Here is a 23946-nt window from a genome sequence, read left to right on the forward strand (position 1 = left end):
ACGTGCCCGGGCTGCTGGCCACAGCCCCTCGGCCCCGACACTAGCCAGCACAGTTGTCTCTGTCTGAGTAGGGCTGTCACACTTGGTAAATTTACCCTTTAACTTTATCTTGTCATTTGATGTTGAGTATGTGGCGTAAACAGCGCAGGTGGAAACTGTTTAACCTTTTCTCTTGATGTTCATAATTTGTCCATTTTTCCCCACCATACATGAGAGTGCTGATTACGCAAGCTTTGTCCACCAGCGTTTCAGTCTTGATGGTAAGCTTTTAGTTGTTTCATGCTCTTTTAGTTAGTCTGCTGAAGGTGGTGGTAGCTTTTCCAAGGCAAACATTTTCTTCCATCTAGGGAGAGGTTGGTGGTCATTGTAGAACTTAGGTAGTTGAGCTTTTAGACTATTTTTAGCTGGTTTTCATTAAGGGTAACTGATGAATCTTGTGGAACTCCCTGTCTTAGTACAATTGTTTTCTTTATGCTGGTAGTGAGAGCAAATGCCTGAATAGCTCTTGAAAGATGATCCATGAATTTTTGTGGTAGGTCTTCATCGTGGGCTGTAAGGGCAGCAGCATCATCAGCGAATAGAAGCTCCCTGATATAAGTACCTTTCTAACTTTCGCCTTTGCCCTGAGTCATGACAAGTTGAAGAGTTTCCCATTTGATCTTGTGTGAAGGTACACTCCACCATCCATATCTTTAAACGCACAGTTCAGGAGTACCAAGAAAAAGATTCCAAAGAGTGTAGGGGCAAGAACACATCGTTGCTTCAGACAGCTTTGAGACGAAAAGCAGAGTGAAGTGGACCCATCAAACTGAACGTGTTTTCACGTTGTTGTGGAAGGAACAAGTAAGACTTAACAGGATTGGTGGGAATCTATCGTTTCTAGGACTGCAAATAGGACTGCTCTGCTGATGGTGTCAAATGCTTTGATTAGATCCACGAAGGCAATGTACAATGGTCACTTTTGCTCTCTGCACTTTTCTTGAAGTTGATGCAGGAAAAATATCATGTGTATGGCTGATCTTCCAGGCCAGAATCTGCACAGAGATTCAGGGTAGACACAACTCACCAGCTGTTGTAGCTGTTGTTTAGTACAGCAGTATACTAAACTTCAAAAAGGGCATATGACTTCAAAAACATTTGGGAAGTACTGAAGTAAGATAAGGGCAATGGGTTCTAGATAAGATATTTCATACCTTTTATACTGAATATTGTGTTAAGAAACATGAACTCTATACTGCCAGGTGACCAAAAGTTAGTAAATAGCACATTTTGGCCTGTATTTGCTTTTGCAAACCTCTAATCAGTGGAGGTTTTGATCCAGGTTTTAGTTGCAATGGGAGAACTGACTCCTTGCTATTCATGAAACTTTACCCTTATCTCTTCTAAGCACTGTAGTTTCTCAAGTTCCCCCTCTTGTTAGCCAACAGTTGTCTCTCTCACTCCTTGTTTACACTCTGCAGACAAGGTTCTTTGAGTGAATCTGATATCTTTTATTAGACCAACATAAATAGGTGGAAAAACATTTTTAGCAAGCTTTTGGGTTTAAAAACCCTTAGGCTGAGAAAGTCTCTGCAGTTGGTGTGCACTCTTCCTGGATGGAATGAATAGTAAAAAAGCCAGAGGCTGGTCTGATATGCATAAAAGATAGGCAGTCAGTGAAGATGTAAACTGAGGAGTCAATGGGTGAGAGGGGAGAGAAAAGGGGGATGAATGTAGCAGTTAAGTAGTGGAGAGGTACCTGGGGAGTCAGATGTCAGGTAGGTTATAATGTGTCATAAATTCAATGTTTATATTTAGTTCATGACTTTGTTGTATCCAGGAGGTTGATGAAGTGAAGTTCATAGGCTCCTCTCCTAGAAGTGTTTTGTAAGTTCCCTTTGAGGATCAGGACTGAGAGATTGAAGAGAGAGTGATTTTCTTGTGAGAAATGTGCTACCACAGGTAATTGGGTATTCTTGTCTTTGATAGATTTCTGGTGTGGTTCATTCTGGTGTGCAGCTGTTGTTTGGCCTCTCCTATGTATTTTCCATCAGGGCATTTGGTGCATTAGATGAAATATATTAAATTTCTGGAGGTGTAGCTGTAAGATGCAGGGATGCTGATGGCTCTGTTGTGGGGTGTAGTAATTGTGGGGCCGGGGTAGAGAGGTGTTGGCAGATCTTGCATTTCTTGTCATGCCATGATCTGGATCCATTTCGTGTGTTCTGGGCCTGAGGAAGCTTGCTTCTGGTAATGAGGTTAGTGAGGTTCGGTGCTTGTTTGAAGGCTAGGATGGGTGGTTCCAACCTACAACCTTGTTTACACCCTGGACATTCATTGCAGGTTTGATCCCTTTGTACAATCAGCTTGAAAAAAATCAAATTCGTCTGAAAATATTGTACCTTCTTCAGTTGCAAGATTATGACAGCACTTTTGCATATAGACAATTTTGTTCTTGTTAGTCAGGCTGCCACTTACTGTAGATTCTTGTGCGGGCTGGGCCCCGAGCCCGCCCTCGTCGCCATGTGCGGTGGTGATTCCGATCCCATTCTGGACGCCATGGGCAAGCCGGGGGCAAACCAGGGTCGTACCGGACCCGTCTCCGGTGCACGCGGGCTGTGGCCGTCAGCCCGGACACGTGGGGTGGGAGAAACCGCGGGGCGGTCTTGCGCACACGAATTAGAATTAGTCACGGAGGCGTAACGGTTGATTGAAAAGATTGTTTACTTACACCCAAAGATGGTATTGGTGTAGGCTGGATAAGTTTCCAGGCACAGCTCCCGCTTGAACCCTCGTTGGAGGATTCTGACAAAACGATTTCTCCCACGGAGTTTGCTAGGCTCCGTGGGTTTTGTTATTCGGTTCCCAGGCCCCCGGAGCTGTTAAGACTCCGTGGGCTCGAAAATTGGGCTCAGTCTGGTTTCTATTCCCCGGAGTTGCTGAAGCTCCGCGGGTCCGGTTAAGTTGGGTTCGAAAATCTCCCTGGAGTTATTCAGGCTCCGCGGGTCCGATAAGTTTTCCCCGGAGTTTGCTAGGCTCCGCGGGGTCTGAAATTACAGGAAAGGGATACGTCTAGGATTGTGCTTGGCGACAGGGAGAGGCGAGAAGTGAAAGCTCCATAGGCTCGGCTTTATTGCCTCTCTCTGCCTGCTTAGGGGAGGCGTGCCGGATCCGCGAGGGTCCACAGCGCTTGGAGATCTTCACACAGAATATCTCTCTCTCCTCCCTCCTCCGGTGTTCATGGGGTCCTCCAACTTGGGCGGAAACTACCCAAGCCTTTTGTACGGCTAGCAAGCCAATCGCTAGCCGCCACGTCTGCCTAAATTAGGAGTCGCCCAATAACATGGCGTGGACTCTAATACAAATGGCGGGAACTTCTTTGCGGCGAGCATCACTACGATGCAAAAGGAATGCACACTGCAAAGAAGCTGTAATTTTGGTGGGAAATCCCCCGTTGCACCAGAGCTCTCTCTAGCAGCAAAGAGCTCTACCGTGCAAAGAAAGCGACAAAAATGGCGGGAAATAGTTTAGCGATGCCGAAGCACACACACAAACAAAAAATCACAACTTTGGGTTGTGACAATTCTTAGTAGCAATAACCACTTGACCAGATTTCTTTAAGTCAAAAATCTTCCCCCCACCTCAAATTCAGGTCCCACCATTTAAAAGATGCCCTCTCAGGAACTGAAAAGGGGAAAAATGGTCTAGGGGTTATGATGCTAATTTGAGACTTGTGAAACAGGAGTTTAAATTCTTGACCTGACACAGGCAAACAAGGCTCCTTGTGTGAATTTGATATCTTCTATTAGACCAACCCAAATAGTTGGAGAATAGTTATTAAGCAAGCTTTCAGGTTCAAAAACCCTTCGTCAGGCTAAGGAAGTTTCAGCAGTTGGTGTGTGCTCTTCCTGGATGGAAAGACCTGACACAGGCACATGTCCTTGGATCACTCTTTGTGTCTCTGGTTTCTATCTGTGAAGCAATGGTAGAACTTTGCTACCACTCTCTACCTCCTAGGGGTGTGGTGAGGATCAATAAAGACTAATATGTGCTAATACAAGAGGCTGTTTCAGGCAGTAATGATAATTTAGTAATGAAACCATTTGAAGGCAATGACCATTTAGGACCCTGGCATATGTTCCATTAAAGGCATGATAGGATCTGATTTGCAATCCCAAACCATGCCTCCTGCTATGCTACACATGCATAGCAAGAGGTGCATGTAGTAGGACCATGCACTGGACTCCTGTCCCCACTCTAGCTCCTCAGGGTACCCTCCCTTTTCCTTTCCTGCCACACCTTGATGGAATTATGGTGTCAAGGGGGGCTGCCCCACGATGCCAGAGGGAGCCCTATTCCACTTTAGCTAGCTGGTACCTCCTGTACCCAGCTGACCCTAGTCTTGCCCCATGGGCACTGAGCTGTGGCCCTGCTGTCCATATCAGTGCCTCAGGATACTAGTTGCCTTATGGGATATTCATGGCTTCCTTCCACCCCTGTGGCCATGCCCGTGCTTTGCAGTTTTTATTCCACGTCCATTTGGATATGGCCCCAACACAGCTTTTGGCCCTTAGGCCCTGAACCTCTGTCCAGGCCACAGCCTTCCCAACCCTGGTCCCTTTATTTTGGCTGCACTCCTCACCCTAGGCTGAGCTGCTCTTGCTCTACCAGACTCAGTCCTTGGGAGTTCCCAACCCCAGGCCAGGTTGCCTGCCACAAAGAGGCCCACCAGGGATCCCTCCACAGTCTCCACACTTATCCCATAGCCGCAACCCAATCCCCTGGTATCAGTCTCAAAATATTAGTTTGTGAAGTAGCTTGCATTTATATAAATGTCTTCCCCACTCAGGGTTAGTGTTGCCTGCAAGCCATATCTCCCTTGGAACCCTCTCATCCCAGCTCCTTGGGTGGGGTGGGTGTCTGGCTGTCAGTTGGTCAGTCCCCAACAACCCTTCTGTCACATGAGCTTGCCTCTCTGCAGCATGCAGCAGCTGACTGCCCACCTTGGGCTCAGGCACTGGGCTTATGTGCCCCAAAGCCCTACCAACCACACACCGGGGTTTCTAGTTGGGCTTGATGGCCAGTCTACCCTCCTCTGCAGCAAGACAGCTGCCCTCCCCTCTTAAAACTGGCAGGGGCCTTGCCCTGTTACAGTGAGGCTGCAGGGACAGGTATCAGATTTCAATCTTACCATATTGCTGGTGCAGGGGGAGTCCAGGATCATGATTCTGGGCTCCAGTCAGCTGATCAGCATGGCCAGCCTCTGCAGGGCATTGGAGTCCAGGGCTCTGCTGTGCCCCTCATGCTGGGAGCAGATTAGAGCTCCATGCCTTGACGTGCGCCACAACCCTTGACCCCGATGCTCTCCAGACGCCAGGAGTGCCCATCGGCCTGGCCACACGTTTCATTTAAGGTGCAATGAGAACCAGCCACAAAGTTATTATGCATATTTCAGGTGATGTTACGCATCTTTAGCGCAACACCTTTGTGGCTTGTTCCACCACCTGTGGCATGTGTAGCCAGGTTACTGCTTAAGTGACTAACTGGTTTTATCTTTCAGGGGTTGGTGCTTCTCCTTGGAGTGGCAAACGATAACGCTGCCTCGGCCATCCCTAGTGGCTGCCTAGTTTCCTGGCTTCTCGCTGCAGAAATAGGACAGCCTGCAGAAGTCTATCGTTAGGACATTTATTTTCAAGTCCCGAGATTCGTTGTTTCTGGGCTTATCCACCAAGGGACTGGCTGAAGATTGCCCCTCTCAAGCCTCAGACCTCAACCTCCAGGCCATTCCCCGGTGCGCGCGCAACGCCACCCTCCGGGGCGGGATCACAACTCGCTCGCTCACTCCTCCCAAGGCAGCGAAGTGCGCATGCACAACACTGTGTCAGGCTCCTTTCCTCCCTGTCCCGCCAAGGCGCTGCGTTCTCTCGCTCCCTCAGGCAGAGAAGTACGCATGCGCTTCGTTCTCTCGCTCCTTCCTCCTTCTCGCCAAGGCAGCGGGGTGCGCATGCGCAGCATTCCTCCGGCGCCTTCCCTCCAAGTCTCCGGGCACTGCGCTCTCAGGCAGAAAAGTGCGCATGCGTGACGTGTTCCCGCTCGCGCATTCTTTGAGGCAGCAGAGTACGCATGCGCGGAGCTCGCTCTCCTCCTCCCCAGTAGCTTCAACCTCTAGCTCGTTCCCTCCTCCCCCTCCAGAGTGCGCATGCGCTGCGTTCTCGTCAACCTCACGATAGCAACGGAGTGCGCATGCGCGGCGGGCTAGCATTCCAGCGCCCCCTGGCACCGCGGAGGGGAAGTCGCGCCCGGACGGAGGCGATTTACTTCCGGCCTCCATTTTACACCGGGGCCGCCGCTGCCGGAGCTGGCGGGGGCGCTGCTGGTGGGGGGCGGGGAGGGGGGTTGTTGCGTGGTGGGGGTTGGTGTGTGACGCCGCGGCCCCGCCCCCCCGCGGGGCAGGGCGCGGCACGGCCGGGATGGGCGCCCGCAGCCTCCCCGTGCAGACCGGCCGCGGCCGCTGAGGGCTCGAGCGCCATGGAGCAGCCGGTGACCCTCGTCATCAAGGCGCCCAACCAGAAGTACACGGACCAGACCGTGCGCTGCTTCCTGCACTGGACTGTGGCTCGGCTCAAGTCCCACCTCGCCGCTGTCTACCCCAGCCAGCCGGTGAGCGGCCGCGGGGGGGGGGCGGTGCTGGGCCGGGGGCACCGCCCGGCAGACGGTGCATACATAGCGTGGTTGACAGGCGAATGGCACCATAAAAGCAGCGGGGGGCACTACTAAAAACGACTCTACTGGCTTTAAAACCAGCCCACCTACTTGGGACTTGGATGATTCCACAGCCGGGTTGTAGCCGGTTTTGGCTGGAAGGTGGAGCAGGGCCCAGATTTTGGGGGTTGCTGGTGGCTGGGGAAGTTGGAGGTGGGAGATCCCAGGGCAGTGCAGGGCATTTTATCCTGCTGGTAATGGGTGCAGGACCTGCTTGTTGGAGGGTCGGTTCCAGTTGGTTAAGTGACAGCGCTGTCTGAAACATGGTGGCCAAGCAAATCCTGTTAGTGGCGGTGGTGGTGTGTGTGTGTGTCTGTGTCTTTGTTCAGGAACATCCAAGGCCCTTGTGGTGCTCTTTGTTCTTGCAAATAATGCCATGTCAGATAAGGCGGGTAGTGGCTGGTCGTATTAATGCTTGTCCCCCAGGCCCCTGCCTGTTTGTTGTCTTTGGAGAAGGGTTGTGACTTCCAAGTTCTTTCCCTTTGGAGTGTTCAGTTAAATGCCTTAGAGGAAGCAAGCGTCAGCCCACAAAAGCTTGTGCTGCTGTGTCTGTCACCAGTGTCTGCGGAGGTCTGCTTTGATTAGTCACAATGGTGGGCACATCTGCCCTGCTTTCAGTTAAAGGCCAAGTTTGCACATTGTAAGAACCATAACGTGCAGATGAAGCTAAGGGAAAGGAGACATGGTCGAAAGAGGTTATAGTTTGTTCTTAGCATTCAGCAAGCAGGATTTATTGCATGCATTTGCCATTCAGAGCATGCCAGACCACTGCCATTTGTTTCTTTGGCAAATGGTGGGTAAGGTGAAAGTTCTCTGGAGCAGAGGCTACCTCATTTTATCTCTGAATAGCACCCAGTAGGATGGGAGCCTGGGCCTGCTTGTAATTCTGCCTGCTGCTTTGTCTTGCAGATGCCTGACACACAACCTGTTTAATAACCTGTGAGCTTTGGCTGTTTTTCCAAAAGAAGTATCTTTCTTAGTGGTAAAATAGCATTTTTCTGTTCTGAAAAAAGAACGCTCCTACATTTTGCAGAAGGAATTAGGACTGAAGGGGGGAACTTTTGTGTACGTTTTAATCACAGGAGCAGATCGCTTATGTAGGTACATGATGCTTTTTGCTTTAACTGATCAAACAAAGTTGAGATGTTAGAATAGAAAATTCAGCTTGAGGCCAGAAGATGTGCTTTTAGATGTTTGATAATACTGTATTGAAAGAGTGCATCTGCTTTAAACAAAATAAACAATTGTCTTCAATTGACTACAGGGTTTTTTTTACCAGAATACACTTTTAAAAAGTATTTATACTTATATTGCCCAGTTGGAGCAATATAAGACTCTTCTGATTTCACTTGGTCAGAGAACTGAAATCAGTGTTTAAGGAAAGAGCTGTAATGCGTAACAGTACATGAAAACTTTAATGTACATTGCATCATGTTGCTTTCAGGGGATGAGAGATTTATTTCAACTTCCCTGGTAAACACTCTTGTTGTGCAATAAACTCCTTTTCAGCAGGTCTCTGGTTACCAAGAGACATAAATCTGGTACACAAACTGCTTTTTTGAAGACGATGGGGGCAGTGCTAATTTATTGATTTTAATTTCATTTTATTTTTATGAGAGAAGCTTGTTGTATTTTACACAGAGTAACCAATAGAAGGGTCAGCTGAAGTAGTCTTTACTACATATTTTAGTTTTAATTGTAGTTGAACATAAATTAAAGATTTTTAGATGGCACATCTTTTATCATGCTCTAATAAAGCATAAGCATAGATTCACAGAAGTTTAGGGCTGGAAGGGACCTCATGAGATCACTGGGTCCGGCCCCCCTGTTCTGGGCAGGAAAGATGTATTAGGGGGCTTCTGCAAGTTGGGTAAAACTGGCAAACTTGTTTCAAATCAAACTCTTCCAGGTCTTGTAGTTAACTTAAGAGTTGGACATTAGGTTTGTTTTTTTTTCCAAGATTATCAGATTTATTGTACTTGTAGGAAAAGTGTTTTTAAAATAACCCTGGGATACCGTTTTGTCATTTGAACTTCTCTGGTCACTGAAGAAATATAAGATTTAGAAATTTTTTATTAAAATGGCAGCAAAAAAAGAGTGCATTAGTTTACAAATACTAAGAATGGGTGGAACAGTTTAGTTAGTAATGGATAGAAGAAGTCTATTGATTTGATTTAATCTTTTCAAACTGTCTTGGATAACTCCTGTAAATTAGTTTTCTATGCATCTGTATAGGTCAGTGGGGCTCAACCTACATCCTGTGAAGTCTTGTCATTTGGCCTGCAGGGGTCTGTGGGTCTGGAGATTCGGTGATGGGGGACCATCGGCAGGGTTGGGTTGGGCCACCACTGATGTAGATCACTACTGCACCAGCAGTCAGTATGCTTATTAATGGTAGGTATAGTGGTGTGCTCTCCCTGGGTGTACTATATATTAAGAAAATTAATTCAGAAAATTAGAAAAATATAAAAATAATAAATAAGAGTTTGGACATTAAACTCATGAGTTTGCCTTTGTCTTGATTTTAATCCATGATTTAATTTTGGGGTATTGTTGCATGTTGCTGAATGATGAAAAGCTAACCAAACAGTTACCCTAGGGATGGCACAGACAAATGAGAACAGGACTCTGAGGCCTGATCTATATTAAAACAGTTATGCCTGCTATATAGAAAGGTTTAATTAGATTATTAGTGCAAGCTTCTAATGTAGGTGCACTTACATTGGTTCAGTCAGGACTAAAATTAGTTAATTCTACTACATTGGTAAATAGCTGAGTAAGCTAAACAAGTTTAGGTGAATATTAAGTTGGTTTATTTGTCTGGATTAGTGGCTCCAATTTCTTAAATCTATTTAAATTGGTGAAGAATTGAATAACAACTTTCCCTAGAGAGAAGTTTGTTTGGGGAAAAAAAACCAGCCTTGAAAATCCAGCCCAGTTTTTCAAGGGTTGGCAGTTTTTAGATTCATATTGTGAAGCAGTGTGTATACTATTTACCTGTTATATGAGTATTAGTATGAGTGGAAAAGGTGAGTTCTGAAATTGATGAAGGAATCCAGATGTGTTATTTTTCATTTCTTGTAGCATTATTTACGAATGGCTGCTAACTGCCATAATTCATGTTAATACAGTTTTTCCCCCCCAATTTTGGTTTGCTTTTTGGAGCATGAATGAAGAATTTGGGAACATATGGATGAAGCATGAATTAGTTGATGTACTTATTTACATAAACAGTCACTCTGAAATGACTTTTATTTCTCATCCTGGAACAGGATGTGGCTACCATGCTTAAATTTTAAGAATTGCAAATTCTATTACTTGAGAAAGGGATAAGCTTGAAGAGAAATTTTGTTTAGTTGATATCCAGTTACTGCAAGATGGTATCCTTAAAATTGCCCCTAATTTTAGCTGTAAATAGCTTGCACCATATGTTGTAGAAAGTGTTTTGCTGGGGATAATAAGCCAGACAATATTGATGAAAAGTGGCATTCCAACCTAATAGCTCAAATACTGCTTTTTCTTCAGAACTCAGTAAAAATATTTTCATGTTTCTTAAGACTGGAAAACCTAAGCCCCAGTGGAGGAACTGCTGCATAAGATGCTTCTAATCTGGTTGATATTTACCTTGATATGATGTAAATATTTTTTGTCCTGTAGGTTAATTAAGTGTTGTTGCATGTTTTTATTGGAGTGTCACTAGCCAGAAAATGTCAGATAACATTGAGGCACATCTGAGGTTCTGCTAGAGGCCTGTAAATTCCGCTTAAGTGCTTAGAGTCTCAAAACTGCCCTGTAGCAAAAAAATGGTGATGCCTAGCAGTTTCCTAGATGTTCAACCTGTTGCCTGTGCTTGTGACTAGAACTGCCTCGGGTACTGGGTAGGGGTGCACCAATAAAGATTTTCTTGGCCGATACAGATAGTCGATTACTAACCAGCCATATCGGTCAATACCAATCTGATAACTGATTTATAGGAATGCAGCTGGGCAGCTTGGAGAGCAGCATCCTGCCAGTAAGTCTGTGGGGGAAGGAAGGGGTATGGGGGGCGGATCAAGGTCCTCATGGTGAGGGACGGAGTGGGACAGGACAGTGAATGAGACCCTGGGAGCAGGACGGAATCACGGGCAGCTTGTCCAAGGGGTGTGCGGGAGGGGAGGAGCAGGGCAGGCTGAGCTGTGTGGGGCGGGCAGGCCACAGCACTGGGTGGGGGTGCTAAGGCAGATTTTGTGGAGGGGGTAGGGGGGCCTACAGCCAGCTTGAGGCACTCCACTCTGCTGCCTTTCCCTTGGGAGCCTCCCGCTGTGGGGTGGGCAAGGGGCACGTGGCCAGTGCAGGTTGGTGGGTGTGGGTGGGAGCGTGGACTACCCTGGCAGTATCAGGTGATGATCAGCCCCACATGGAGCACCCTGGGTACAGCCATGGGCCGGATACAGTCAGTTGGTGGGCTAGATTTGGCCTGCATGCCATATTTTGCCTACTCCGGGTTAGAGCATTGACCTAGGTTTTGATCCCTTCACTAAGGGTTCTGTCTGTATCTTACCAAATCACTGTTTAATGTAAAATACACATGCAGTGATTAGCAACTGGGATGTAGGTCTCCCCATGCTTAAACAGTAGTGCCATCTGGCCTGCAGGATTCCCTAGAGGTTTGGAAATGCCATGGCAGGGTGAGTAGTGCAGCAATTAATGCAGCCACTGGTCCCTAACTGCCAAATTTTTGGATCCATGGGGAGCTCAGCATGCTGAGTGACATGGCTCCATGGGCCATATCCACCCCAAAATAATAGGCTGTATTCTGGGTGGTGGGAGATGTAATAAAGAACCCTGGTAGTGTAAAGTTCCTGAAGAAGGATACTGTTTAACCATTCAGAAGGCTAGTTGATGAATGGGATAGGCAAACAACTTGTAGTCGCTTCTGTACATTTAAAGTGCTCTTTCCTGATATTTAAGGCATTTAGAGTTTTTCTTTCATATAGTGCTAAGGGACCTGCAGTCTACTGTAGCTGCCTGACTGATAGAGCTATGAATAGGAGCTAGAATAAAGGCCTGTCTTTGGACTCTGTAAAACTCCAACCAGTGGACATCATAACTAGTCCACTGCTTAAATTGTGGTTCCACGGATTTTACAAAATCAACCTAAAAAAATAAAATGCATATTATTGATATAAAACACTGTTTTAGAACATGCCAATGCTTACTGCAATACCAAGACAACTGACTTGCATCTAAAATTATGTAACACTATCACTACAGTCATAGATCACATGATTGAGAGTTACTATCTACTTGTAGTGACCTAGACTAAAGGAAAGCTCCAGTCAGGAAGACAGAGTGAAATGTTTATTTAGCGCCATCATTTAAGAAGTTAAATACAGTAGTTTGAAGTTTGAAGATGATTGAAAATAAATTTTAAAAAGCTAAGTACATTTTGGCTCAGGACTGTGTAGCACAGTTCCCTGTAGGAACTTCACATTCAGGTGCTGGTAAATTGTTTTGTTCATCTTGCAATATAACTGTACATGCTGGGGGGGAAAACCACGGTTGATCACCATTTAGTGTCTAAATTGCATATAAAGTGAAAGGCTTCTGCAGACGCTAAAGTTCAGAACAAAAAACAAATGACAATGACCTCTATGTTTAAAAGAACCACTGAAAGCAGTTTAATAAGAAGGGAAGTTACATTTGAGCTAGTGGAGGCATTCATTACTGTCAACATACTTTTGGAAAAAACTGGTAACCTGAAACTAAGGGAGTACTTCTACAAGCATGTACCAAATGCTGGCAATTTCCCACATGCAAACCAACTTTGCCAGTATTATCTACTAGAAGTAATTGCTTTGAATGTTCAGTCTACAAAATCAGCACTGGCAGAATATTATTTCATTTCAGTTATAGCATATGAAGCAACAGATGCACAGGATAATTATGTTCTCCACATTTTATTTGTACCTGGGAGCTAGAAAGACCACAACCTGTCTGCTTTTCAAACAGAGCTGGTTCGGTTCATGTCTGTAAATTTTTGAACTGCAGCACAAGCTGTAATGAAGGCTGTTGTAAACGATGGCTTAGAATTTAACAAGATCTCGTCATTTCTCTCTAATAATGCAATGTAAATGTGGAAAACTTTCTCTGATGTGCTCCATGGAATGATGGTCCAGCACAATTCATGTTACCTGCAATGCACAATTCTTTTTTTTAGTAAGTGATATCTGGTGCACATGTTTTTCCCCATGTGGATACACTGGTTTCCTCTTTAAAAAAAACATTCAAACATTGTTCAGGAAGAAAGGGAGTCCATGACTAATCGAAACGGAGACCTAAATGCAACTGTTTCACTTCACCAGAACTAGTGCTTACAAGAAGGAATTTGTGGTTTAATGCAGTTCATTACCACACAAAGAATTTGAAGTACTACCAGCAGTTTGCGTGCAGTGAGCTTGAAATCACACCCTGCACACAGTGCTTGCTTAAGCTATGTGATGTCTTAAAACAGGATAACATTGAAAATCAAGTTAAATTTGTGGCTGACAATGCAGTCTGGTTCATGAAGCTTCTAGCATGGTTTGAGAATCAGCAGGTTTTGATTCACAAAGCACACAGCAAACTGATGGATTTGGTCAAGTGGACTAAAGATATGGCATCACAATAAGTTTCAGACTGTCCAACTGAAAACCAGCACAGACAAGAACTGTTCCAAGCAATAGCTGCAAAGTTAAATCAGTACCGCAAGTATGATCAGTCACTTCCACTTCAATTTAAATAACCTGCTGCCTACTTCTTGAATGCTGTTCGTATTTTTTACTCAAATGAGGTGCCTTTTCTGAGTTTGTACCATCTCGATGCATGGACAAGTCTTTGCATAGCAGAGGATGTCAGCTGCAACTGCTGGTGGATGCTGCATGCTAGTGTTTAACATCTATAATGGATTGGTTTTTATTAAGCATAAATTAGTATTCCTAAACTTTTTGTACAGTGCTACATATAATTTACTTTCTGCTGAGTACGGAATATGCTTCTGCCAATCAGCACTTAGGGGTGGGGGTGCCGGAGCACATCCAGGAAATATCTGTGGAATTTGCTATTTATACTGTGACCAACCGCAAAAATTGTTTTAGTCTCACTGCAGTTTAAGTAGATTCCTAATCATAGTAACTGTGTGAATTTGTTATGTTTGGGGCACTTTGCAATTCCCATATGTTTGAGAAGGAAGCCAGCAGTTGCAGCAAACTGTGGCAGCGGCCTGTTCTTGAAGAGAGCAGTCAGTACATAGAGAAGCAGTGCAAAATGATTTAGCCTGACTTTAGAAGGAACCCTGAATAAGTATAGTAATTAAACTATAAGTCATCACAATATCTAAAGGTGAAATATAATAAAAAATAAACCAATAAAAATGGCAATCTATGGTATGTGGAGAGGATAGTACTCCAGCTAACTTGCCTACTTTTAGGAGTGGGGGCAACCAGTGGAATTAATGTTTATTATATCACTGATAAAAGCAAACACAGAAGTTAAGGTGCTAATAAAACGGAGATTAATAGGGAAAATGTCTCCAGTGTTTGCTGGAACAAAGCTTGGTTTGTGCATATATGGCCCGTCCCTTTGTTATCATTGATTTTGTGGCAGGAATAGATTTATAGCTTGGACCGTTCAGTGCCACTGTGTTTGAATATGGTAAATCATAGGAATAGGAATGAAAAGGTAAGCTTGTTAGGTAACACAATCAGAACATTGTTTCTGTGGAACATAATCCAATTTTTTGCCTAATCATTTAAAATGTTTCTAGTGATAGTTGGTATATTGAAGAAGAAAAATCTTATGTGAGCATTGGCTGTGGTACAAATCAATTTACTGGGGACTCCAAGAAAAGAAAAATGTGAGATGTGGTGGGTGGGTGCACTGAGAAAAGTAAAAACTTTCAAAGACTCTGTTGCCTGTAGAAATTTGGAGTTAGCAGTGTTTGAGAATCTGAATAGTGATTTGAATGTGACTGTACGTGCAGCTGCAGGGGTTGCGGAAGATTACTGTTCAAAACCACCCCAAATGTTTTTGGGGTTATTCAATAAAGAGAGAAATATGGCCTTCAGTATCAAAAATGCTAAAGGGTGAGGGGAGAGAACTTAAAAATGTAGCAAGCTTTTCTATCTTTATCAACAAAGTATCAGTAGGCGCTTCTTACAGGAGATGTTTACTACACAGTAGGCTAATTAGCTTGGTAGTAGTGGTGCACTGATAAAGATTTTGGGGGCCCGTACTGATCTGATTTCTGATTACAGCTGCATGTAGCTGGTAAGTTTGTTATGGTGAAAGGGGAGAGGGGAGGGAAGGGGCATGAGGGGGCAGATCAACGCCCCCCACAGTGAGGGAGGGAGTGGGGCTGGGCCTGGGGTAGGTGCTGGCCAGCCAGGGTGGGTGTGGGATGGAGCCATGGCTCATCTGAGGGGTGGGGGCAGGCAGCTCCTGCTGTTGTTCATCCAGGAGGGGTGGGGGGCCTCTGCCCCCAATCTCTGCTGGGTGGGCAGCGGTGGCGCTGGGAGGAGGTCTGTGGGGGGTCTGCAGCCACCCCATATTTTGCCATAGCCTCCTCCCAGTACTGCCGCACCGCAGTGCTACACAGCCTCTGACCCCAGCCTGTAGCTGCAGCCCGCCTAGTGCAGATCCAGGGACACATGCCCTCGTGCCCTCCTAGGTAAGAGGCGGGAGCCACTGGACAAGCCGCTGGATGAGTAGTGCACAGCAACTGGAGCCGCCTCTGCCCCCCACGCTCCCCAGATGCGATGCGTCTCTGTCCCTTGCCCCAGCCCTACTCCCTCCCTCACTGCGGGGGCATTTGATTTGCACCCCCCATGCCCCTTCCCTCCCCTTCCACCACAACAGACTTACCAGCTGGACACAGTTCTCCATGCTATCAGGCTGTGCTCCTCACTGCCTATGTGATGTGCTGTGGCTGCGTGCACGCATGGGCATTTATCGGCCACATCAGGCCAATTTCCAATATAGTCAATTTTCTTTATATCAGTGCTGACCTGATACTGGACCGATGTATCGGTACCTCTACTGGGTAGTACATGTACATCTGTGCACCCCCAGTAGGCTGGAGTAAACTAAAAATCTCTGCAGCAGTGCATGTGTCAACATTGCCCCAGCCAGCCCCTCCACAGCATGTTGAGCCGTGTAGGGAGCAGCCCTGGGTTGGCAGGCTGACCCCCACCTCGTGGCCCCCTACCAGCTGGGGCTACTCCAATCCAGCTCAATATGCTGCAGTCCTGGGCATGTGTGCAAACGGTGTGCCTGGGAGCAGTAAGCCACAGTTTATTCATGCCCCTTAATTGCACATTTAGACTTGCCCAATCAAGGCAAAAGGTAAATTGTCTGCTTTTCAGTTAATCTCAAAAGCAGCGAGATGGGGAACCCTTATATTCTTCCTTTATTGCAAATATTGCTTGCATATAACTTTTTCTGTTAACTAAAAATAATGAAGTAGTATCACAAAATAGGACTCTGTTTTAATTTTTATTTAAAAAAATGCACCACCCCATTTTAGAATCTTTGGGAAGAAAAATCCCTGGTCACTGCAGTGTATGAAACTTCTCTTGACCTGTCTCAGGGACTTTCCACCCCTTTTTGTGGTTTGGGTAGATCTTTTGATTGCTTTTTAGGGATGGGAAAAGGATGAAGAGTACTGGATCCAAATGTCTTTGAAAAGAAAACCATTTTCACATTGATTTATACTATTGGGTTTTAATGAGTAGGATACAGTAAATGACTTGTTAGTAACATGTCTTTGTGAAAGGTGGCATATCTTTTGTTATCTGCTGTCAGAAATTTTATGAGAGACTTGAAATTACAAAGCCACTGAAATGCCTACAGGCTATCAGTAGGTAGTAGGAATTTGTAAAACATATTTGCATCTACAAATGTTTTCCAGCTGTAACTCTGGACAGCTGGAAGAAGCTAAATTCCTCTCTTTGTCTCATCTCCTAGTCTACAAAGGATCAGAGACTGGTGTATTCTGGCAGACTGCTTCCTGATCATCTGCAGCTGAAAGATGTTCTCAGAAAAGTAAGCTTTACCTCAAACCACTGCATGGGGAAATAGGTCTCTTTGTATTAGCTTCCAATCTCATTGTTTTATCTACATGTAATATAAATATATTTAGGAAAACTAATTTGAAAGTTAAAACGTTTGTGTCTTCAGGGGATATGGTGTTGAGGGACTGGGGCAGGGGGGACTGCCACTAGTGGAGGAAGGGTAGATATTTTGGGTAAATTAGTAACTGATGTGATGTCCAGTAGAATTGTGACTTTTTTTGAAAGTTAGCTCAAGTTCTACCTCCATTGTTTGGTGGTGGTTGGTAATTTTTTCAGCATATGAATATACACATTTAGTATAATGCAGAGTGTTGTGTTCATCTGAGGAAAAAAATGTTTATGGGGTTATATACTTTAATTCACAGCAGAACTGTTGACCAAGCAGTGGGAGTTCTGCATCCAGTTGGGCAGCTTGTGGTCATTTACATGTACAAATCCATAGCTGTATCTTTAACAAGTATTTATGCATGGTGCAAGCCAGGGGTGCTCAATCTTTCGGTGGGCTGGATCGGGGCCCCGTGTTGCCTTCCTTGGCAGTGTGCTGTCAGCTGGTTCTGGGCCTCGTGCTGTCAGATCATTGCTCTCTGCTGCCTCTAGCTAACACCTGTGTTCCTGGATCAGGCCAGGGCCACCTCCACTGCTGATCTAGTGTGCTGTCTGGCCCATGGGCTCCCTGTGAATCTAGAAATTTGGCAACAAGGGAATGGCAATTACTGCCACTGCTCCCCAGTTGCTAATTTTTCAGATCTATAGGGACCCCTGTGGGCCAGATGGCATGGCTCTTTGGGCCATACCTAGTTGAGCACCTGTGGTATTAGCTCTTTGCTGTTGTGATTTTTAACTCCTGGACATGTTTTAACTCCTGCTGGCTGTATATTTCTAGTTAGGGTTTAATAATAGTTCTGATTAGATTGATACAAGTGTCTCCTGTTCTCTCCTGGTGTTGTGTGTCGTTGTGTACTGCTGGCGGCGCCCCCCCCCGCACCAATGGTTCACTTTTAGTAAAAAGCGAAAGATTTATGTGATTAAGTTATTAAGAAACCAGATGTTGAAGGGCAAATCTGAGTGTGTACTAGCATCAGGAGTCAAAATTCAAAGTTCTTGGTTTAGACGGAATGACTTGGCTAAGTACTTCTGACCAGCAGGAACTTAATCAAATCAGAACAGTGGCGTGGTAATATAATCAAGAGAGATCGTTTTGTACTTGGAATCCTGAGGTTAATTTCTGACATCAGTTTGCACAAGAAGGAAACGTGTTTAAAACATTCTTGATAATCTTGATCAAAGAACTACAACGTTGTATAGTGATTTGTGAACTATTTGCCATGTAATACCTGAGCCATAGTGCATGTGAACTAACTTCTGTTTTTGGAAGTTTTTTGAAGTCTTGAAATCAGCATGCTTTAGTAACTGCTTGCAGTTTAGAAGAAACATAAATGAATGTGAGGCGACATAATGCTGGGAAGTGTATAGAGAAATAGTTTTTTTCAAGCAGTAACCAAGAAAAAAGTGTTCATCTGCTTTTTGTGCTGAAACTTTATTTCTGTGGTTGCTGACCAGTAATAGCTGAAGGTCTGAATCACTGCTTTTGAGTCATGAAATGCTACAGTAGCCTGATGGCATATGGATATATGATAGGCTCTTACCCAGTATAGATTGGGCTGCTTAAACAAATTCCAGCCATATTTTATCTTGAGGAAAAACAAATATAAACTGGCTCTACCCCATTCTTTGTTTATTTGTCTGAATGTACATGCATTTTAACAACTATAGCTGTTATACAACTATTTGTTTTACTTAAAGAAATTTTCATTCCTGGGTGACCACAGTTTGAAGATATCTTTATCAGTCTAACTGCCAAAAGAATAAAATCTGTGTGGAAGGAAGGGAAGTTTTATTATTCACTCCCTTCCCCTCCCAAAATCCGTGGATTCTCAGTTGCTTTAGATTTTAAAGAAAAGGCCTCCAAGAGGCCTTAGTTTTCTTTCATATTCTTCCTGACTAACTGGCCATCTGTTCCTGTAATCAGTTGAGCACTGGGTGAAATTTTATTTGAAGCATCTCTCTGTCATAGGCAGGCAAGGTTCTTTGGGTAAATCTGATATCTTTTATTAGACCAGCTGAGTTGGGCTAATAAAAGGTATCGCATCTACCCAAAGAACCTTGCCTGCCTGTGTCCTTAGAACAACATAGCTAGAACCAAAAGCCTCTGTCATGGCTCTTCCAAGTAATCCTAATGGCTAATGATGTTGTTTGACCACGTTGTAATGCCTGTGTTGAGAGGTCTTGGAACATTTCAAATATGTTCATTGGAAATGTTTATATAGGAATGGGTATAGACAATAACATGGATAGTTGGAATGCCTAGGATATGCTAATCTTTAGAGAATGGTGTTTAATGGATACCGTTCTGTACCTCTTTCTGGAGATAAGCTGCCCTTTAAGAAGTGCCTGATCATTCAGTATGGGAATTATTTGTTTGATCAGTTAAAAAAAGCAAGAAAACCCCACTTTGTTCACAGCTTTCTGAATCTGATGAAGCTGACTAGTAGGGGAAGGAACCAACAGAAAGGGTAGAAGCAAGAGATGAGAGAGATTGGAGCGGAGGTGGAGTTCAGCATGAGAATGGGTGTGTTTCCTTGTTTGAAAACCATTAATGGGAGTGCAGAATGTGGTATAGAAGGAATCTGTCAGTTGTCCCTTTTGAAGAATTAAGTCTGGGTATTTGAGAAGAATTCTTAGCACTTACTACTTCTAAATCTGTCCTGGTAGATGTCATAAATAACTACTTAAGGAATTCAGTTGTTTTACTATGGAGTGCATCCCACTGTGGCTTCAGAATTATGGCTGGTTCTTACATAAGCATGTTGGGGAAGCTCCAGAATACAGTTTGAATATATGGTGTGCTGTGACCATATTCACAATATCATTTGAATGTGGCCACAGCATACCAAAAATATGCTGCCACTGCCTCATGGTTTGCATGTGGCAATAGCTGGTCCTCAGTTTTTCCAACTGTGAAATGGGGATCCCAACCTTCTATATGGTAAATGGATGAGAACTAAAAGTTTGTGCAGCACTTTGGCATCTGAGTGTTTTTGCAATAATAAACTTGGTGGTTAGGCAGACTTCAGACACACAGGCAAGCATTCTCTGTTTTGTAGATGGAAAAATTGAGTTGAGAGTAAGTTTTCTGTAGATGTTATTCTGAAATAAAGTTTAGTCTCCTCTTTTCCAATATAGATTCCTATCTGTCTGACAACGCTGCAGTTCTATAGGAGGGAATAAGAAAAAAAAATTGCTGAACCTTTAAACATGAAACCTTTAAACCTCTAAACACTGCTTATTTGCATCATGATTTGCTGAGGGAATGCAATGTGTGTCAAAGTGATCAGCTGTTTAGATTTGTACAGTTGCTAATTAAGAGCTATACTACCTTATTAATTGTGAGTTTACTTTGAAACTGAGTTTATTTACTTGAAACATTTTGAAATGCTGTTGCTTCAACTCTTCAATGTCTTTATCCTTAGCAAGATGAATATCATATGGTTCATCTAGTGTGTACTTCACGGACACCCCCCAGTTCTCCAAAGCCCAACACCAGTAGAGAGAGTAATGGAGCACCGACATCCAGCAGCAACTCAGTAAGTTTTTCTTTCTTTGTATAAGATGTGGTGTTGAGATTTATGAAGTTTATCCGGTTTGCTTTAACTCTTAATCTCACTGCAAAGCAGTTTAGTTAAAACACAGAATGTAGTTAGGAAACATCCTGTTGTTAACTGCTTTGTACAATTAATTGGGTTTTAACGGTATTTCAAGAACAAAAAAACAAATTACCTCTGTTTTGGTTAAATGATGGAATTTGATTTTGAAGACGTTTGTTTTTATATATAATGGAAATCTCTTTTTATCCTTGGAATATGAAATTGGGAGTTTCTTTATTTGGCTGCAACAAGAAGACAGTTCTCATAATAGTCTGCTTCAGTCTTGCTCTTCCCTATAGGTGAGAGTGTCCTTTTTTTCAGGAGGCCTTTAAGGTTAGCTGGGAAAGAATGTAAACAAATATACCTTCAGTGGGCTCATCCAGATGACCTCGCACGTGCCTCTTCCAGCGTCTCAAACCCCTTTGAGATGCTGCAAGAGGCACATGCGGGAACTGGAAAAGGTTTGCAGCATGAGAGGAAAATTAGACCCAGGGGTCAAAAAAAAATGGAGCAAAAAAAAGCAGGGCAGTTCATGGTCCCGGACCGTGCCCTGAGGCAACTGGAGGCTGGGTCCTCCACAGAGATGTTCTGCTAACAGCCAGAGCATCTCTGTGGTTGGACCTTACCCTGGTGCTGAACCACACTGCCTGCCCCAGGGGGGGTGGGGGGGGGGTGAGAGCCCCAGTGGCCCTAGCCCGGGTCCCACCGCCAGGAGGCCCCAGGGCCCCCCGAGCCCTTGCTCTTGCGGTGAGTAGAGGCTTTTTTTGGGTTTTTTTACGTGCTGGAGGCTGGGTCGGAGGGGCAGCCATTGGGGCTGGGGGTGCAAGCGGGGGGTGGGGCTGGGCAGAACAGCCATTGGGGGGCTGGGGGAGCAGAGGGTGGGGCTGGGTGGGGCAGCCATCAGGGGTTGGGGGGGGGGGGGAGGGAGGCTGCAGGAGCCAGCAGGGGATGGGGCCAGGCAGAGCAGCAATCCGGGGGAGCAGGGGGGAGGGGGTGGTGGGCCCTGGTGGGGAGCTTTGGCCCCCAGTAGGGAGCTGTAGCCCCCAGTGGAGGGCCTAAAAACATATAGGTATTTAGGATTCATTTTATTCTGATGATAGAGGCACCGCTGCACTTCCAAATTGCTTTAACACTGTAGATATAGCAATAAAACTTTGCCCAACTGATCTCCCTCTCTCTGTGTGTGTATATAGTGGTCTTTTTGTTTTAATTGTGGAGGAACATGGATTTCAGGGTATTTTACAGAGTGACTTTGGGATTTTTTTATCAGGGATTTTTCAGTTTTCCAATAGGGAACACTAGAATTGCTGCTAGGGAGGCCAGTGGCAGGACTCTGCCTGCTCAGAGCTGGCACCTTGGACCCAGTTGGCTGTGGCTGACCTCCTGGCCAGTTGGTGCCAGGAGGACATGCTTTGACAGTTTGAAGCAGGCCACCACACTGGGAACATCTTCTGGGCAGTAGCTGTCCAGATGGCCGGGCAGGGGCACATATGGCAGTAGTGCTGCACACAAGCCAACCCGGCAGCCACAGACCACTGGCAGCTGGCCCAGAGGGGCAGATGCCTCTACTGGCTCTGCAGGCCCCATCTGGGTCTGGCAGGTGTGCAGCAGGTCATAGCCAGGCAGCAGCCCCCACTGCCAGACTGCTGCAGTGGGTAAAGGGTGCAGGCACCTCTCAGGGCTGCTTCAGCAGTCCAGCTGGCACAAGGGGTAGTGTCCCCAGGTACCAGGTGGCTGGGCCTCAGAAGTTCCGGAGAGTAAATAGCCCTGAGCTACCTGCCAGGGCAGCTTTTTATACTGATGGGGCCAGGAAAGGGTAGCTTTTTATACTGCTGGGGACAGCACAGGTACTGGCCCCAGGCTCTAGCTCCCCCTGGCTACAGATCCAGGAGGAGCCAGGCAGGGTTATTTTGCCCCAAGTGGCACAATTTGCCCCGCACCAAAATGCATATCTGGGCACATGTGCTGAGGCAAAAAGCCCTGGCTCAAATTTACACCACTTCTGTTTGAGTTGCTACAAGCGCACATGCTTGCATGTGTGGACGCGCCCAGTGTGTGTCACTTGTTCCCTTAACTGCCAGTAAGAAAAAGCAGGAGTGTTATAGCTGTGATAGTTCAGGGGATATGGGATATGCAGGAACCAGGATTTGTTTGGTAATACCTTTTTTATTAGACCAGCTATAAAGTTGGGAGAGAGATTAGACAAGCTTTGGGGGCCAACATGACCTTCCTTGCAGCTTGTCTAATCTCTCTCTCAACTGTAGTTGCTCTAATAAAGGATATTATCAAACAAATCTGAGCAAGCAAAAAATGCACTTTTATAGTGATCAGCTATTTTCTTTATTCTCTCCTCCTCTCTGAGGCCAAGTTTGTTTTCTCTTTGACGTATCTGCATTTAATCCATACAATATAACCTCAACCAGATTGTCATGTGGCTCTATAGCTTGATCAGTGTTTGAATGCTGTCGTAAACCTTTCTCATTAGAAGTTTTATATTTGTTACTACTTATATTTGGAATACATAAAACCATTACAGAGGAAACTAGAATTATAAACAGTGCATGTAACTGAAAAGTATTTTTTTAGATCAAGATCAAGTTAATATACAGTGGTAAATTCCTAATCTGTTTGTGGGGGGAAGGAAGGGGAGAAGACATGTAAAAATCCATTCTTTTTTTAAATATCTCTTTCCCCCCCCCCTCCTTCCCCCCCCCCCACTCTTTCATTATTTCCTTTAGTACATAAAACTCTTCCTTTTTTGGGCATATGTGATAAGCATGTTTATGTTCACTTACAGCTATGTAAAGAATGTGCTGCTAAGTCAGTAACTTCTGCACTCTGGAGTTATTGTTGAAGGGGATTTTTGCCATATAGATGCTGTTTTTTAATGCTTACTGTTACAGTTTGGTATTTATCAAAGGTAACATTATCATACATTTATTAGACATTCTCCTGGTGGCTGGCTATGATGGAACAATTTTCCACCTGCCGTATAAATTCCTGGGTGATTTTAATTCTTTTGTAGAGCAGTGAGACCAAGTCTGTAAGTGTTTCTTTTTGTGATGTGTGCTAAATATTTTTGCAGTGAAAGAAAATACTCATTTGAGTAATTACATACCTAGTGCTTAAAGTACTGAATCTTGTAAGTGTGATGAAAAATATTAAAGGAAGTTGTGCTTGTATTTTAAGAACTCCGAACATTCAGGATCAACTACTCCATCACCCACAAGTCAAGAAACATCATCTGTGTCTCTGAATACTAGTTCTGATGGGGTGAGGCATCGCAGCCTTCTACAAGCACAAAGCCATCCTGTGCAAAGCCACCAGTTTCCATATTTAAGGCAAGGGTAAGTGAAATTGGTGTAGTAATTAACATCTTGTTGCTATTTAGCACTTTACTTATTAAGTAACCT

At 44.8% G+C, this 23946-nt stretch overlaps 1 protein-coding gene across 1 annotated transcript in view; it reads left to right on the forward strand.

The window, feature by feature from the left end:
• The first annotated feature begins 6390 nt into the window (after positions 1–6390).
• HERPUD2 (HERPUD family member 2) overlaps positions 6391–23946 on the forward strand; it is a 32802-nt gene continuing 15246 nt past the window's right edge. Inside the window, exons 1-4 of the mRNA XM_006261725.4 lie at positions 6391–6639; positions 16723–16800; positions 20360–20473; positions 23723–23880. Of these exons, the coding sequence (XP_006261787.1) occupies positions 6508–6639; positions 16723–16800; positions 20360–20473; positions 23723–23880 (482 nt within the window). The 5' untranslated portion in view covers positions 6391–6507. The remainder of the gene's footprint in view (positions 6640–16722; positions 16801–20359; positions 20474–23722; positions 23881–23946) is intronic.

This window comes from Alligator mississippiensis, chromosome 5 (assembly GCF_030867095.1).
Source record: "Alligator mississippiensis isolate rAllMis1 chromosome 5, rAllMis1, whole genome shotgun sequence".
NCBI classification, from domain to species: Eukaryota; Metazoa; Chordata; order Crocodylia; family Alligatoridae; genus Alligator; species Alligator mississippiensis.